At 46.1% G+C, this 16407-nt stretch overlaps 1 protein-coding gene across 6 annotated transcripts in view; it reads left to right on the forward strand.

Annotated features, from left to right (window-relative positions):
- Positions 1-16407, forward strand: part of LOC122386963 (dihydropteridine reductase-like) — a 41372-nt gene that overhangs the window by 18308 nt on the left and 6657 nt on the right. For 3 of the 6 annotated variants that reach the window (XM_043376719.1, XM_043376716.1, XM_043376717.1), the window contains exon 2: positions 14835-14931. The exons of 1 other annotated variant lie outside the window; for it this stretch is intronic. In XM_043376719.1, the coding sequence (XP_043232654.1) occupies positions 14835-14931 (97 nt within the window). Of the gene's footprint in view, positions 1-5173; positions 5440-5695; positions 5706-14834; positions 14932-16407 lie in introns of those variants that run through there. 2 more of the 6 variants (XM_043376721.1, XM_043376722.1) reach the window with 2 other exon arrangements.

The raw sequence follows: 16407 nt of genomic DNA on the forward strand, positions 1-16407 counted from the left end.
TGGGAAAAGGATGAGGATGGAGGCTGCATGTCTTTCTACATTTGCTCATGTTCCTTCCAGACGCTTTTGACGGATTCTCCATAGACAGTGCAGCTTCTCCTTCCTCTCTTCCGCATCCTCTTCCCGTTCGTCATTGAAGAGAAAGTCTCTCATGATCTCCTGAGTGTCTTCTATGTGAGGTCGTTGTAGGGACTCGATATTACTTCTAACATCCATGAGTCTGTTACATTTCAATAGAAAGTGCTCCATGTCTTCATTCTCCTCTCCACATAGTTGGCATAATGTGTCTTCATCGGTGTGTCGTCTTCTTTCTTGCAAGGGTAGCGAATTCGTTCTAGCTCGAAAGAGAGTGACCGCTGCTGGGGTGTTGTCATAGATAGTCTCTTCTCTTATACGTTGTTTGCTTGCTTTGTATAGCTGTAGGCTTACTTTGCTTCCTATTTCTTCCATCCATTGTTTTGCATCCCATTTGTTTATTTCTTTGTCTATATCCTTTTTGCTTTTATCTTTTAGGGCATGTAATCTTATTTGCAGTGATGACAGGTACTTCTCGGTTGTCTTCGCCCATTTGCTTTCTTTCCTTTCAAGCTCTATTTCCATTACTTTCTTTAGTAGTTCATTTCGTCCTTGCAGTGTCGTTCTTATATATTGAAGGTGACTTTTCATTATTCTTGTCTTCATTAGTGATGAACCGATTTCTCCTCTTAATGTGCAATTTGGTGCATATTTCGGTGCTCCTAGAATCTTCCTGTAGACCCCGTTTTCAATAGTCTGTAGTTGCTTGATTTCTGTTTCTGTAAGTGTCATAACATTGACTCCATATAGGATTGCTGGTAGGGCAATGCTTTTCCAATAGGTTTTCCCAATCATAATCTTATTACAACTTTTACTTATGATGCTATATGTCATATTTGACAGCTTATGGGCTTTCTTGATCATTAGGTTCTTCTGTTCCTTGAATACATCCTTCTTGTTGAGAATCGTCACTCCCAAGTATTTGACTTCTGTTGTAACAGGTATCCCTCCGATTTCTGTAATGTTCTCACTGTTTTCGCAAGTTTCATTTACGATCAATATCTCACTTTTTCTTTTGTTTACTTTCATTCCGTATTCTTCACTTGATGCTACAAGTACCTCAAGCATTAGCTCTGTTTCCTTCTTTGAATGAGACAGCATCAAACCATCATCTGCAAACAGAAGTAAGGGGAGATAGATATTCCTATCATTGTATCCCATTCTTGTGGCCATCAGCTTCCTTGCAATTTCATACGTGATCAGCTTGAACAGCGTGGTGCTACCAGTGCAGCCCTGTCTTATACCACTGGTTACTTTGAGTTTTTCTTCTGTAGCACTACTGAGCCTAATCGTTGTGAAGTCGCCGTGATATATACTTGCTACCGATGAGATGATATCGGGATGGATCTTATATCTTTGCATGACTTTGATCATTGGGCCTCTCTTGACTGAATCAAAGGCTTTCAAAATCAATGGCTGTCACATATAGCGGTCTCTTTCTTTTATAACTTTGTTCGACGCAGTAGCTTAGAAGAAAGAGATTGTCCTCAACACGTCCTCCAGCAGTAAAGCCTGCTTGAGTTTCCATTAAGGCTCCGTTCACCAGTAGATGTTCTTCGATTTCGTTTTTGATCATGCTCATATATATCTTATATGATGCGTTGGTCAGTGCTATTGGTCGTAGTTGCCGTGCTGTTGGTTTGCTTGTTTTAGGTATCATCTTTGTATGTGATCCTTTCCATGAATCCGGCTTCGTGTCAGATGTCAGTTCGTTTTGCATACATGTTGTTAGCACTTTAAGGCCTTTGTCGCTTTTGATTAACTCTTTGTACAGCTCGTTCTTCAGCCCGTCTGGCCCAGGAGTGGTTTTTGTTTTCGTTTTATTTATTATAGCCCTCACCTGCGCTCCATCAGGCTGAGGATCTTCCATTGGTTCAACGACATTGTTGATGTACATGGCCATGTCCATATGTTCGCATAGATGCCTAGGAAAGCATTTGTTCCGTGCCTGTTCTTTCATTTCCTCAGTATAACTTCGTCTTTCTTCTTCATTCCAATGCTCGTCAATATCGTTATTATGCTGCTGGTATATGCTGGTCCAGTAGCTGATAAGTTTTTCTTTCTCCTCAAGGTGGTCGAGAATTTTGGCATTTTCGTCATATAGACGTACTTCTTCTTTAATACGCTCTTTCTTCCTGAGTTTGTCTATATTTTCCCATAGCGATTTACTTTTGTTTTCACTGCTTCGAATTTCCTTTGTTATCTTTTTTTCTGTCACTGTTATTGCTTCTTTAATCAGGCGCTGTGTCTTCTGTTTTTGCTCTTTGTACTTTTGTTCAAGGGTGACTTTTTTAGCATCATCTATTGCATTTCTTTTCATGCGGTTCAGGTCCTTTCTTTTCTTTATTGCTTCTCTGATAGCTTCCGTAATCCATGGTGGCTCTTTCCTTGAATATTGTCTACTCAATCTCCTTTTGTAGACAGCTACAAGTAGAGTCTCTGCCACCTCTTTCATCATGCTGTTAAGCACTTCAAATTTTTGGACTTCTGTTGTCCTCAGCCTTCTATTCATCTCTTCTCCGAATTTCTGCATGGACTTTTGGTCCGTTTTCATGTAGCTCTCTCTGATTACTTTATCCTTTTTGAAGTTGTTGTCAACATGTGGTAGCATAAAAGTAGTTGTAACCACATTATGGTCGGATACATCAGTTATTTCCTTTCCCTCATCCACTTGCATCCCTTGAAAGTATCTATAGCATTCTTTGTTTGAAAGGACATAGTCGATAACACTTTTTTGATCTTGTCTCGACCATGTAAACATACCTTGACATGCTCTGTCCAGATTTAATAGGGTCATGTTAAGGTTATCAATCCAATTCAGTATGATGCGTCCATTTTCATCTTCTTTCTGATATCCCAAGAGGTCAATATGTCCATTGAAGTCTCCAAGTACGATGGCTGCTTCACTTTTTTCCTGAACTCCTTCCAGAATTCCTTCGATTTCCTTTTTCATTTCTTGGTTGCGTATCTTGTCATCCATTGTTTTTATGATTGAAAAGTACACCAGAATCAGGTGAATCTTGAGGCTGTTTGCCTTAATCTTCCCGTACAGGATATCCACATTTTTCGTCTCCATCTTCTCTACCTCAAACCAGGAGTCTTTCCTGTATATCATTAGTAGACCACCCCCTTTTTTGTCTTGCTGATTTCTCATTTTTTCGATCTTTTCTATGCCATCTGGCCACATTAGCTTGTCATGCCTAAGTTGAGTCTCTGTCAAACACAACAGGTTTGCCTTTTGACTGACCATATCTATAATTTCTATCTGCTTAGCTCTGGTTAGCCCTTGAATGTTCAAAAGTTGGATGACAAGTATACTACCTTTAGCAGTCCTTTCTTCAAGTTCACTCTGCTTCTTTTTCTTCCTTACTTCACAGACTTGTTTCCCTTCCGTTCTACCACCTTACCATGGTAGATTACGTGGGTTTCTCTGCCTTTCTTGTTCCATTCTTCCCGTAGTTTTCTTTGTTTTTCCCGTTGTTCTGGGTCGAGGTCTCTCGATATGTATGTGTTTTCGATTCCCTTTCTTTTCAAATCAAATCTTCTTTTGTATAGGACTTCAGCTTCTTCTTTTGTGCCTAGTTTCAGCAGCATGATTCTGGGTTTATTTTGTTTGTTTTCCCGAGATTCCGTTTGGTCTGATCCTCTCGCCGCTGTGTCTGACTTTCTTGGGTGTCTTCTGAGTCTTAGGATACTTTTTATGCTTATGTTTGCTACTCCTAGTGCTTCTGTGATGTTCTTGACCTTCTTCAGGTCATCTTCTCTTTGTTGTTCACTGTTCTCAGATCGACTTTCGGGCACGTTATGGATGAGTATGTTGGTTGCTCTGTCTTCCGTATCCTTTGTTTTCATCACTTTCTTGATATCTTCTACTATCTTGTCAACTTTTGGTATGACATCAAGTCTTGCGCTGAGTGTGCTCACTACCTTTTCTACATGTTTTTCACATGTTTGTTTAGCCGCATCAGCATACGTCTTCTCTGAATCTCTTACTTCTCCGATGCTGCTCACTGCCAGGCTTTCAACCTTGTTGATGTTTGTTTCATTTTGTTCATGTAGAGTATTCAGGTTCCTTCCTTGCAGCTCACCTAGCTGTACAAGGACTTGTTCATGATCATCCGCAGTTTTTTTGATGACTCTCATTTGATCTTTGATGGTGTCTGTAAGAGCATCTATTTTTTCCTCCAGTTTCTTCATTTCTTTTTCTTTGTTTTTGTCTAGTCTTATCTTGACCTTGCATTCTTTGCAGATCCATGCTAGCATATCTTGGTGCTCCTGCAGTGCTTCATATGCCTGGATCGAAAGGGCCAGCGAAGCCTGAGCCTTGTTTTTAACCCGGATTAGAAGAGATCCCGATCGGACTACCTTTGCGGTGACAACTGGGCCGATTAGGGTGTCGAGTTCTCGTTTGATTCGAAACGGTGACAGGCCCTGGAGGGACCGATCAGGACTAGTCAGGATGATAAACGACTGCCCGTCAGGCACGTCATCTAGCGGCTCCCAGCCTCGACCAGGCGAGCCCGGAGAGGAATCTTCGAGGAGGGGGCGGGTCAGGGGAGGGCGGGGGCGGGAGAGGGGAGGGGCCATGTTTAGAGAATGTAGATGGTTGGAAATGCGCCGAAAAAAGCGTGCCAAACGCACGAAGAAGGTTGAAAAAACGAGATCTCACAGGCGGCACACCCAAGAAACCAGTATGAAGGAAACTTTTGATGGAGAAAGGAGCAAATTAACAAAACAGAGACGTAATAGTAAGGAGAGAACAGAGAACCTTACCGGTTTGTTCAAATCACGATTTTCCAGGTGGGAAAATGGCCGACAGTAAACCGACGCGGACCGAGCGCGGCGCAGCACCGCCGCCGCCAGTATTCAGCAGAAATTCACAACGATGAGCGCCAAAAAGAGAATACCGAGAATGATAATTTCGAGAAAGTACTTGGGAAGCTAGCCACGCAACAACAATCGCTTAAGATCTAATATCTAATAAGCCTAAGAGCAAAATCGCACACGTGGCCCAAGACCGTCACGACTCATGAACCCGAAGGTGACATGTTCCGTGATACCAAGCAAATGAATAATTGCAGCATATATTGCGCAGAAAATACAATAATTCGACAGAAAATATGTTCTAAAAGCCAAAACTAGCAGCTGTTGACAAGATTCTTCAGAGATACTTGCACCTCAGTGGTTGATTTAGCGCCTCAATTGCTAAAATAGCGGATAAATCATCTGTGCTACCTTTTTGAACAGGCCCTTGAAAGTTTCACTTTCGTGAAGGACGCTGACGGGTTCTTTTGTGCCTTGCTTTTGTGCTGAAGAGATTCAAGCGCCGTTTCAAGCTGTCACTACTATAAGAAAATTAAACGTGTAAGAAAAGTATTTGGTCATAGTGTTTCCGACCTTTTTCGTCCTTGGGGGCCTTGGGGGTCAGCCATGAGCCATGAGGTTTTTCTAGGCTTTCGAACCCTGCATAATATGTGAACGTTAAGGAAAAGCGTAAGGCCCTATATATACCGAAAAGCGGCTGGGTTTTTTCGGGGGCATCGTCCACAATCCATTCTTGTTTCGCATCTGGATCCGGGGTGGGGCTGTTTTGTGAGAGTGGTTGGGATACCGTCATTCGGGGTGACTTTGTAAAACTTTTGCTATTTTCTTCAATGCAGGGGAGATCTGAAAAGATATTTTCAACCAGGGTTTGTTCTAAGATACCAAATGGGGAATTCTGTGCATGATGGTGTATATCTGAATATTTAAAATCACTCCCTTATATTTTATTTTTTTGGTTAAAAAATTATCATTGTCACACCAAGGTCGGGGTGACTATGATACCCCTCATTATTTGCATTGTAAATGAGTTGACTGGTCAAACAAGCACAGCAATGGGGGTGTCTATGATAGGTCTGTTTGTTTTAAAAAAAGTATTTTGCACCAATGCAAACTTGATGTCTTTTTTCTTCAAAACATAAAGTGATCACAATTCACCCACTTTCGGATGCATGTGGTCACAAAACACTTAAAAATAACACTTTAAAAATGTCAAACTGTAACTTTTGTGGGCAAGCACAACTGGCAAGGAGCCAAACATGTCACAAATGGTCACATCTTCACGTCTTGTGTGGTTTTCCTTCTCACCAGGTACAATCACAGTACTCTTCCACGACTGCGGTAGCATCGTTCATTTCACTTTGAATGCATGACACATGGTACCATTTCTGGCAGTTTTCACACCCTTCCCACTTGATGTTCTTGTCCCCTGTGGCTCCAGGGGGGTTCCACCTCTCACAGATACTACACTTTTCCTCCTCCCCTGAGTCTGGCTCCTCTGCTGACTCATTTTCTTTGTCTTGCTCAGCGAAGCTTCGCTTCTTTGGTTTTGTCCCTTGCTTTGTCCTTTTCTTGTGTCCCAGACCCTGATGGCTTGAGGTGCTGTGCCTGTACTGCCATCCCTGCAAGAGCAGAGATCCTTTGCCCCCTTTTCCTGTGTTTCTGTGGTTTTCCTGTGGGCTATCATAGTCACCCGGGGCATTATCATAGTCACCCCGACGATCTAAGTCACCCCGAATGACTGTAAGTGAACCAGCCAATTAAAGTTCAACCTTGAAATGTTCCTGAAAATTATGCATTTCACTATCTTATAGCATAGGTTTTTAGCATAGCATATTTAGTTTTTAGCATAGGTTATCGGAATTTCACAAGGATCAGAGGGAATGATCAACCATCGCTACTGGACCTTGTACTGACAAGAGATGAGTTAGAAATAACAAACATATTGCACATGGCACCAATTGGTTCTAGTGATCACTGTGTACTCTCTTTCTCATTTGAAATTGATATGAGACATCTCCCTGAAGCTGCCATGGAACTTGATCCCAAGAGAAATTTCCATAAAGGTGATTATGAAACTGCAAGAAACATGTTTGACCGAATAAGTTGGGTTGATGAGCTATCAACTAAAGATGTGGAGGGAGCCTGGGATACTTTCCTAAATCACTATTGGGAAGTCATAAACCAAACTGTACCAGTATACCCACTTGTAAAAAACAAACGACACAAGAAGAAATGGGTGACTAATGAGGTTCTACGCCTTGTACGAATGAAAGAGAAGGCATGGACAAGACTTCGTGCGAACAAGAAATCAAAGAGGTTACGCCAACTCTACACCCAAGTGAGAAATGCTTCTACAAGTGCGGTGCGGAAAGCAAAGTACGACTTTGAAGCCAAGCTAGCGAGTGAGATCAAGGAAAACCCAAAAGCTTTCTATGCGTATGCACGTAGCAAGACAACTATAAAAGAAGACATTACGATGGTCAGGAAGTCAGATGGGCAACTTACCCGAAACCTAAAGGAGGCATGTGAAGAAATGAACGAACAGTTTCAAAAGGTTTTTAACACAACGTCTGACAGTCCACCTATCATCCAGTGTCTCAGCGAAAGAAAACTTACCGAGTGTAAATTTGATGTGGGTGAGGTTGTAAACATACTGCAACATTTAAAAACCCCATCAGCGCCTGGCCCTGACGGCGTCCACCCCATTGTCCTGAAAAACTGTTCAAGAAGTCTGGCCAAACCCATGCTGATTATCTTCCAGAAATCATTGGAAGATGGCAGACTTCCAAGAGACTGGACCAGAGCAAATGTATCACCGATATTCAAAAAAGGGAACCGTGAAGATCCTCTCAACTACCGTCCAATCAGCCTCACATCTGTCCCCTGCAAGGTGTTGGAGAAGCTTGTAAAGAAGAGGATAGTTGAACATCTAGAGACTAACACACTACTAAGTCAACACCAACATGGGTTTCGCTCAAGGAAATCATGTCTCACCCAGCTGCTTGAATTTACCTATGACCTTGAAAATGCTCTTGATGAAGGATGCTGTGCGGATGCCATATACCTAGATTGCAGGAAGGCCTTCGATTCGGTCTCACACTGCCACCTCCTTGCCAAACTCAAAGCTGCTGGTATAGAGGGCCAGCTTGGAGCATGGATCAGCAGTTTCTTGAAGAATCGCGAACAGAGAGTATGCATCCGAGGCAGTCATTCTGGGTGGAGAACTGTGTGGAGTGGTGTCCCCCAGGGCAGTGTTCTCGGCCCTGTCTTGTTCCTACTCTTTGTCAACGACCTTCTGGATAACTTGCAGTCCCCAGGAAAGTTATTTGCAGACGATGCGAAGATTTACAGGAGCATCAAGTCGTCGGATGACTGTTCCATCTTGCAGAATGACCTGGACAGCTTACAAGTTTGGAGTAGGACCTGGCTGCTAGACTTCAACAAGGAAAAGTGTAAGGTCATGCATTTTGGAGAGAAGAACTTGAATTATGCGTACACGATGGGACAAACTACCTTAGCCACTACCAAGAAGGAAAAGGACCTTGGAGTACTGATAACGCCGAACCTCAAACCATCCGAGCAAGTCGCCCAAGCGGCCTCTGTGGCAAACTCTATGCTGGGTAGAATAAGAAGGACTTTCTCCTGCCTGGACGAACACATACTTGTACCTATCTACAAAGCACTAGTGCGACCCAGGATGGAGTTTGCTGTCCAAGCATGGTGTCCGTATCTACAGAAGGACATACTCAAGCTAGAGAAAGTTCAAAGAAGGGCAACCAAACTAATACCGTCCATAGCTGACCTACCCTACGGAGACCGTCTCAAGAGGCTCCATCTCACTACTCTACAAGAAAGAAGAGTCAGAGGTGACATGATAGAAGTCTTCAAAATTGTCAAGGGCTTTGATGTGGTGAAAGCTGGTGATAAGTTTCTTCAAATGGACGCTGGACCACGCAGCGACAGGACTCGTGGCCACTCACTTAAACTCGCCAAGCCAAGACACAGAACCCTCAAGAGAACCATGTTTTTCTCATCACGAGTTGTTGACCACTGGAATAATTTGCCTCAAGAAGTGGTAGAAAGTCCCAGCATCAGTTCATTCAAAAACAGATACGACCAATACATGAATAGACAGTGAGAGAGGCAGCATCCCATGAGCCCAGCTCCCTTGCCTCTTATCCTACATTCTAGGTAAGAACATTCTAGGTAAGAATAGGTACCTAATGCCTGAAACAGTCTCTTTCTGCAGTCATGAAATCACATGTGAGAGCCTATTCAGATACATGGAAGCATGCTCGCACCAAATGCACGCACCTCCCGGATGCGATTGATACGGGAAGAACTATAATGTATTTGAATAGCCTCTCGCATGCGATTTCCTGAATGCGGAAAGAGTCTGTTTCAGCCGGCCATAATGAATTTATGTTTATGCAGTGCCGAATGGGGTGTTAAGGGACAGTTTTGAGGTGTTTTGTTATATGACTCATGAAGGGTTGGAGATAGAAGCATCAAATTATCAGCATTTTATGTGGAATTTGGTGCCTTACATGCCTGTTACATTTGAGTTTTAAAAATATATACCTGCATATTATTTTTTATCATTTTTCATCACTGTCCCTTAGCACCAGGTGAGTAAACCCCAATGTGGGGTGTTAAGGGATACCTATATTATTCCAAGAAATGGTCATCAAATGCCCACAATTGGGATGGGAGAGGGCACACAAGTTATTTATTGAAATGTTTTGCATAGTGTGTCACAAAACATATCAGGTGCATTCACCACTAATGGCTTTTTTAGCCAATTACATGTAATGCGATTTACGCTTCTGGAAAATGTGCTAATTGTAACCCAGTAAACATGCCGACGTCGGCCCGACGTCGGGGTGACGTCGGCATCTCGGCATCGGCATGCCGACGTCGGTCCAACCTCGGTACGACGTCGGCTGGATGTCCGGGGTATGCCCGCATGTACCGACGTCCAGCCGACGTCGGGCCGACGTCGGACCGACATCGGCCGCTGTTTTGACCGTTAAAATAATATAAAATGCATGTTTTATGCTTCATAAAGAGCTTCTGTATCCAAAATATCCTCAGGAAACTCAAATCTTCCTCCACGCCGCAACCTCCTGATCCGGACTGGACGGGAAACTTTATCCCATTTGGGATTGCCCGTAAGCCGAGCTCGCCCGTAGCCGGGTGCGGTGAGTGCTTGGGGGCTGCTCGGCCTATCCTTTGGTCAGGCTCAGCCCCGGCAACTCACCAGGGCCGGGCCCAGTTCATATAGAAAGGCCAGTCGGCAAGTGTCACTTTGCCAAAGTGCCACTTATCAAAGGGACACTTTGGGAAACGTTGGTGCAGGTGTGTGTCCGGCATAAACCAACAAAACAAACTGAATACGCCATCTGGCTGCGTGGTGTAGTGGTTAGCGCACTAACCTCGCGTTCAAATGACACGGGGTTCGAACTTCGAATGCCATCGCCGGCTGATGCTTTTGGCGCGTTGTCCCAGTAAACATGCCGAGGTCAGCGACTGGGGGGCTCGAATCCCGCCGCCGGCTGATATTTTTGGCGCGTTGTCCCAATAAACATGCCGACGTCGGCCCCGTCGGTCCAACGACAAACGATCTCGTCAACCTCGGCAGACGATCTCGGCCCGACGTCGGCTGGACGTCGGTACATGCGGGCGTACCCGACGTCCAGCCGATGTCGGGCCGAGGTTGAACCGACTTTGGGCCGACGTCGGCATGTTTACTGGGAAGGTAAATGGAACCAAAAAGTACCCTTCTGTCACCTACTAGTTTATGTGGCACACACAGAGTTTTGGAGATGTTTCAATTTTGTGAAAATGTAGCATGATCTTCAAAACCATTTTTGAACCAAATCATTTGCATGAAAAAAAAAACACATCAATTTTGTCCTATAGTCAAGAACAAAATAGTGTCAACTACCACATTCAAGTTTTATTTTAAGGGACACTCCCACCTTAACATTAGTTTTGAGTTGAGATAGCCAAATTGGTGGCCATGGCCTGCAAATACCGGTTTGGGCACTCACAACATCAACAAATGCTTTAATTCGGAGATATGGAATTTCAAACTTGCAGTTTTCGGATTCTAAGGGGCTAGTGCATTGGTATGCCCCCTTAGAATTTGTGACGTCAGCGGAGATCTAACGATTTTTAAATCTTTTACTAAAACGTTTGGTAGCACGCGGTGGTATATGCTGCTTTGCGCGCAACAAATGCCGCACTTTCAAATAAAGTCTCTAGGAACAGCGGAGATCCCAAAAAGTAAACAAAAGTAAAAGTCTAATATCTTGAAAACCGGTGAATATTTTTCGATGAAATTTGGTAGATATTCGTTTTCGCTCTTTCTGAACCAAGGGACATCACTTTCATGTCAATTCATTAACTTTTTTGAAGGTGGGAGGGTCCCTTTAAAGGGACCCTCCCACCTTAACATAAGATTTGAGTTGAGATAGCCAAAATGGGGTCCCTGGCTCACAATTACCGGTTTCGGCACTCACAACATCGAGCAATGCCTTAAATCGGAAATATTGAATTTCAAAATTGCAGCATTTTGATTCAGAGGGGCTAATGCTTAGGAATACCCCTCTGAATGTGTGACGTCAGCGCAAATATCTAACGATTTTTACATGTTTGACTAAAACGTTTTGTAGCACGCGGTGGTATATGCTATTTGCGCGCAACATCTGCCGCAAACGCCGCACTTCTAAAATAAAGTCGCTAGAAACAGCGGAGATCCCAAAAAAGTAAACAAAAGTAAAAGTCTAATATCTTGAAAACCGGTGAATATTTTTCGGTGAAATTTGGTAGATATTCGTTTTCGCTCTTTCGGAACCGAGCGACATCACTTTCATGCCAATTCATAAACTTTTTTGAAGGTGGGAGGGTCCCTTTAACCCTCGCCGGCACAGGCCATTTTGCGTCTTTCGACGGCACAAGGGTTGGTACGACCTCCCTCGCGTTTGGCCCCTGATCGAGCTAGACCCGACTGGAAAAAATGCCTCCACTACGCTGAAGTTCTCGGCGGAGGTGATGCGCCGAAATTTCGGCGCAAGGGTTTATGCGCCGAAATTATTTTACCAAGCCATGCTTCATGCGCCGAAAATTTTCAAGGCTTACTGATGGCTGCAGGCTGTAGCCACGCACTTTTCGTCGAGGGGGGGGGGCTGGCGTGTGTGTGTGGCTGTCTTCCAGTGACTACTGTCTACAGACGGTTGTTGGCACGGTCGACGGGATCGGGCAGACAATAGACATCAGCAGGCCATGCGGGACCGAGCACCAGCGTTCGCTATCACAAAATCTCCTGACTCACAAACTCACTGGCATGTTCCATAACGTAACCTTTATTTTGTTGCCCGGCTCTGATCAGCAGTATGTGCCCAGCCGGTGACTGACGCCTGACGGGGCCTTCAACAGGCGTGGTGCAAGCACGGCCGATGGGATCGGGCAGATACCAGGCCACGCGGGACCGATTGCCAGCGTCCGCTCGCAAACCACACGCCGGAAATACAGGAATCACAACGGTCAATACGCAAACGATAGCATACGTTATCTGAACTAGGGGATCCGACAATCCATAACCTCACTCTCGATCGGTGAACTGTCCCGCCGTGGGAGAGTCGCAATCAGGTTCACTGAACATGACTTAAATACCCTGAGACGAACACGAGACAAGATAAGTGATATTTAAGATGTTTAACTCCCGAAGACATTTAACCCTCGCCGGCCGAGGGGGGTTGGTGCCACCCCCTGACGGGTTTTTCGCGACTGCTTCGGAGCCGTTTGCGATAGAGGGATAGAGAAAACCGTCCATTTACGCCGAAGTACGCCGAAAATTTCGGCGCAAGCCGTCGATTTACGCCGAAGTACGCTGAAAAATTTCGGCGCAAACGCCCAACTACGCTCGAGTTCTCGACGAAAGCGTGCATTTTTCCAGTCGGGGAGCTAGAGTTTCGCGGAAAAAAACGAGCGTGCTGCCCGTCACGAGATAAAGCCGATGATACCCATTTTTAAGGCCCTAGGTCCTGGTCATCGGTTTACCTTCCAGGTCAGGTCAATGACCTAAAAGTCGAGAAAATCGGGACCTGTAAAAAAGTCGTAAAGTGTGGGTGCTATGGGGTCCCTCGGGCTGCTGATCACGAATATCGTGTCAGTTTTGATCACAGATGATATTTTTAAGCATTTAGACCATGTTGGATCAGATCAGGTCAGGTCAACCAGTAGGGGTCGTGACAGGTATTCATAGTACGTGTCAGCCGTCTCTGACAGCTTCATAACATTTAAGGAAGGCACCAAAGCTACTTCGTAAATGTTTTAATGGTTGCTAAGTTCGAATTCAGCTCCAAAAACTAGCCTAGAAACATGCAAAACTCGAAAAAGTGAACCGAGGTCACCAAAGGTCAATGACCTGACCTGAACCTCAGGTGACCTTGACATTCACCCTAATGCATAGGAGCAACACAAATCACATGTTTGAACGTTTGAAACCACGAAAAGTTTGCAAACGCGCGGGTAATGCGAGCCGACATACGCCGATTCGCGATTCCGGCCAAACATGGTCTCGGAAAGTAAGTCAAAGGTCATTTGCGTCAGGGTCATGAAATTTTCAGGGTAGGTGTAAAATTGATCAACGCGCGGGTACTGAAAGTTTCGTCGCGATCGGACGCTTTTTACGCGAGTTATTCGCGAAAAACCAAGGAGGAGGGGTCCGTTCGACCCCCCACCCCACCCTATACGGGCGAGGGTAAATGTGTAACTTTGAGAAATGTAACTACAATGTATTATTACCTTCCTCTCAAAAGTTAATGTCAATTGACATATGCTATGATCTGAATAGCTCAGTGCCAAAATTGACCTCGGAGCAAGATCCTGGGCCCAATCTTACCAAATGCTGTGAATGCGCATTCACGGCATTTGGTAACATTTAGACTATTCAACATTCACTTATTCATTCGTTCAGGCAACATTCATAATCATTGACGCTATCAAAATCATTGGACAAGATTAACTGGATGTAAATAAAAAGGATATCTTTGATATCAGTGCCGTAAACTCCGGCAAGTGCTGCCAAATCCTATTCACGGCATTGGTAAGATTGGGCCGGATTGATTGAGTAGGTAATGCTGTATAGTGCATATTAGTTTTTGCACCACAGTCAGGCAAAATTGGAACCATCTGTGATGTTCTAACCTTTTCTATTAAAAGACAAAAGTGATTTATAAAATGAGATTCACTGGTATATGATAGGATCAGTGTCTGGTGACCTCTGATTCTGAAGGCTATTGAGTTCCAAACTGATGTCCTGCCCGGTGCCCTAGTCGGCCACAGTTGCCAGCGCCAGGGCTGTCCTGCTGGCTGAGTTCAGGCTGGTCAGGGCAGTGCAGCAGTGCAGTGGCCTGCCATGGGCTGAAGCTCGTTCCGGCTCCGCGCTCCAAATTTACATGGCTGTACCGCCCTCCCCCCGATCCGACACGGCTGCGGTGGGGCGATATCAGACCGGGATGGAAATGAGCCGCCCGGCGCCGTGTCGACCGAGCGCGCCAGACGGACGGACCCCGAGCGCACCAGACGGCCGGACCCGGACGGACCGGACGGACCTGGACCGGACGGACGGACCCGGACCGGACGGACGGACCTGGACCGGACGGACGGACCTGGACCGGACCCGGACGGGACCGGACCGGACCGGACCGGACCAGACGGACGGACGGACCCGGACCGGACAGGATCCGGACCGGACGGTCCGCCGCCGGCCTCCGTCGGTGCGACTCCGATCGACCCCGACCATAGGTGTTGATAGCGTCGGGTTGTCTGCCAGAGACGCATCCAACCTGCATTAGAGTCGCGACAGTAAACCGCCCGTGAAATGTGTTAGTGCGTTCACGGCTGACTGTGATGGGTCGATATTTCAGAGCTCTCGCCATGGCATCTGTGAAGAAAGTTCTGGTGTACGGCGGCAAGGGAGCCCTCGGATCCACCTGCGTTAAGGCGTTCAAGGCCAAGAGCTGGGTAGGTTGAGCTGGATGTCGTGTATGTGGGTGTTGTTCCGAGCCGGCGAACTGGGTCGGCCAGTCGTGCTCTAGCTGGCTGTCATACGCTGACTGAGGGGTTCTCGGCCACTCATATGTCATATGCTGACTGCGTACTTCTCGGTCACTCGGCTGCATTGTGTCGCACTTTGAGCTTATGCATCCAGCCTCATGGATGGCCATACATATTCACCCCTTTCAGATAACATTATTCAACGCTGTTTTTGACAATGTTTTATGTATAGTGAAATGATCATCGTTTAGCTCTGTAGATGACAAAGGTACTGCTGCTGATGGGAATGTGCGCCGGTGCGGCTGACTGAGTCGTGCCCCTTTCCCCGGCTCTGGACAGTACTCTGTATCAGTGTCCTGAGCCTGACCTGTACTACGACCCTGACCCAAACTACGGCTGAGTACCCTCACCCTGACCTGAACCACGGCTGTGAGTTCCCCGGTCCTGATCCGTACTCCGACCCAGTACCCCGACCCCGATCCGTACTCCTACCCCGACCCCGATCCGTACTCCGACCCAGTACCCCGACCCCGATCCGTACTCCGACCCAGTACCCCGACCCCGATCCGTACTCGGACCCAGTACCCCGACCCCGATCCGTACTCCGACCCAGTACCCCGACCCCGATCCGTACTCCGACCCAGTACTCCGACCCCGATCCGTACTCCGACCCAGTACCCCGACCCAGTACCCCAGTGCTAGCGCGGCGGTGTCTACGTGTCCAGGTAATTGATGTGCCCCACTCTGGTGGAGCCTCAAACCTGGAAACCATCTGGACTATCATCAGTAGTCCCACGCACCGCCTCGTTACGCTATGCTCATTTTATCGTCACCCCACCCAGACAGTCGCCCAGATCACCGCAGACATCGACGACTTGGAACACCAGATCCAGTACGTCTTGGCCGCTCATCCCGGGACAATTGTGATAGCTGGTGACCACAATCTGAACCAGTTAAAGCGTTCTTGCCCACAATCTCGACGTTTCTCTTCGATGTTGACAGCATATGAACTGCGACAGTGCAACTCAACAGTTCCAACCTATCGCCCTGCCAATTCTGTTATAGACTCGATCGCTGTAAGGCCTGTGAACCAACTACGTCGTAGTGGAGTGACTCACTGCTTTTTCAGTCCACATAATTTCTCTAGAGTTATAATTCGTGTTATCAAGCGTAAGAATGAACCGGTAGTTATTTCATCTCGTTGTCTCGGCAAACTGAATTTTGAGTACTTTAACAGCGCCCTGTTTGAGTTTGATTGGCTGCCCGTCTTTTTAGCACCGTCTGTCACTGATAAGTGGTATCGATTCGTCACGACATTCACATCGTTTCTCGACCATGCTGCGCCGGTGCGTCGTGTGCGATTGCGTAATCCTGGTGCCCCTCGCGTGTCTGACGTGACACAGGCGCTGATGAATCAGCGCAGGTTGGCGCTGAGATCGGGTG

The sequence above is a fragment of the Amphibalanus amphitrite genome, unplaced genomic scaffold (genome assembly GCF_019059575.1).
Source record: "Amphibalanus amphitrite isolate SeventyFive unplaced genomic scaffold, NRLGWU_Aamphi_draft 000268F_arrow, whole genome shotgun sequence".
NCBI classification, from domain to species: Eukaryota; Metazoa; Arthropoda; class Thecostraca; order Balanomorpha; family Balanidae; genus Amphibalanus; species Amphibalanus amphitrite.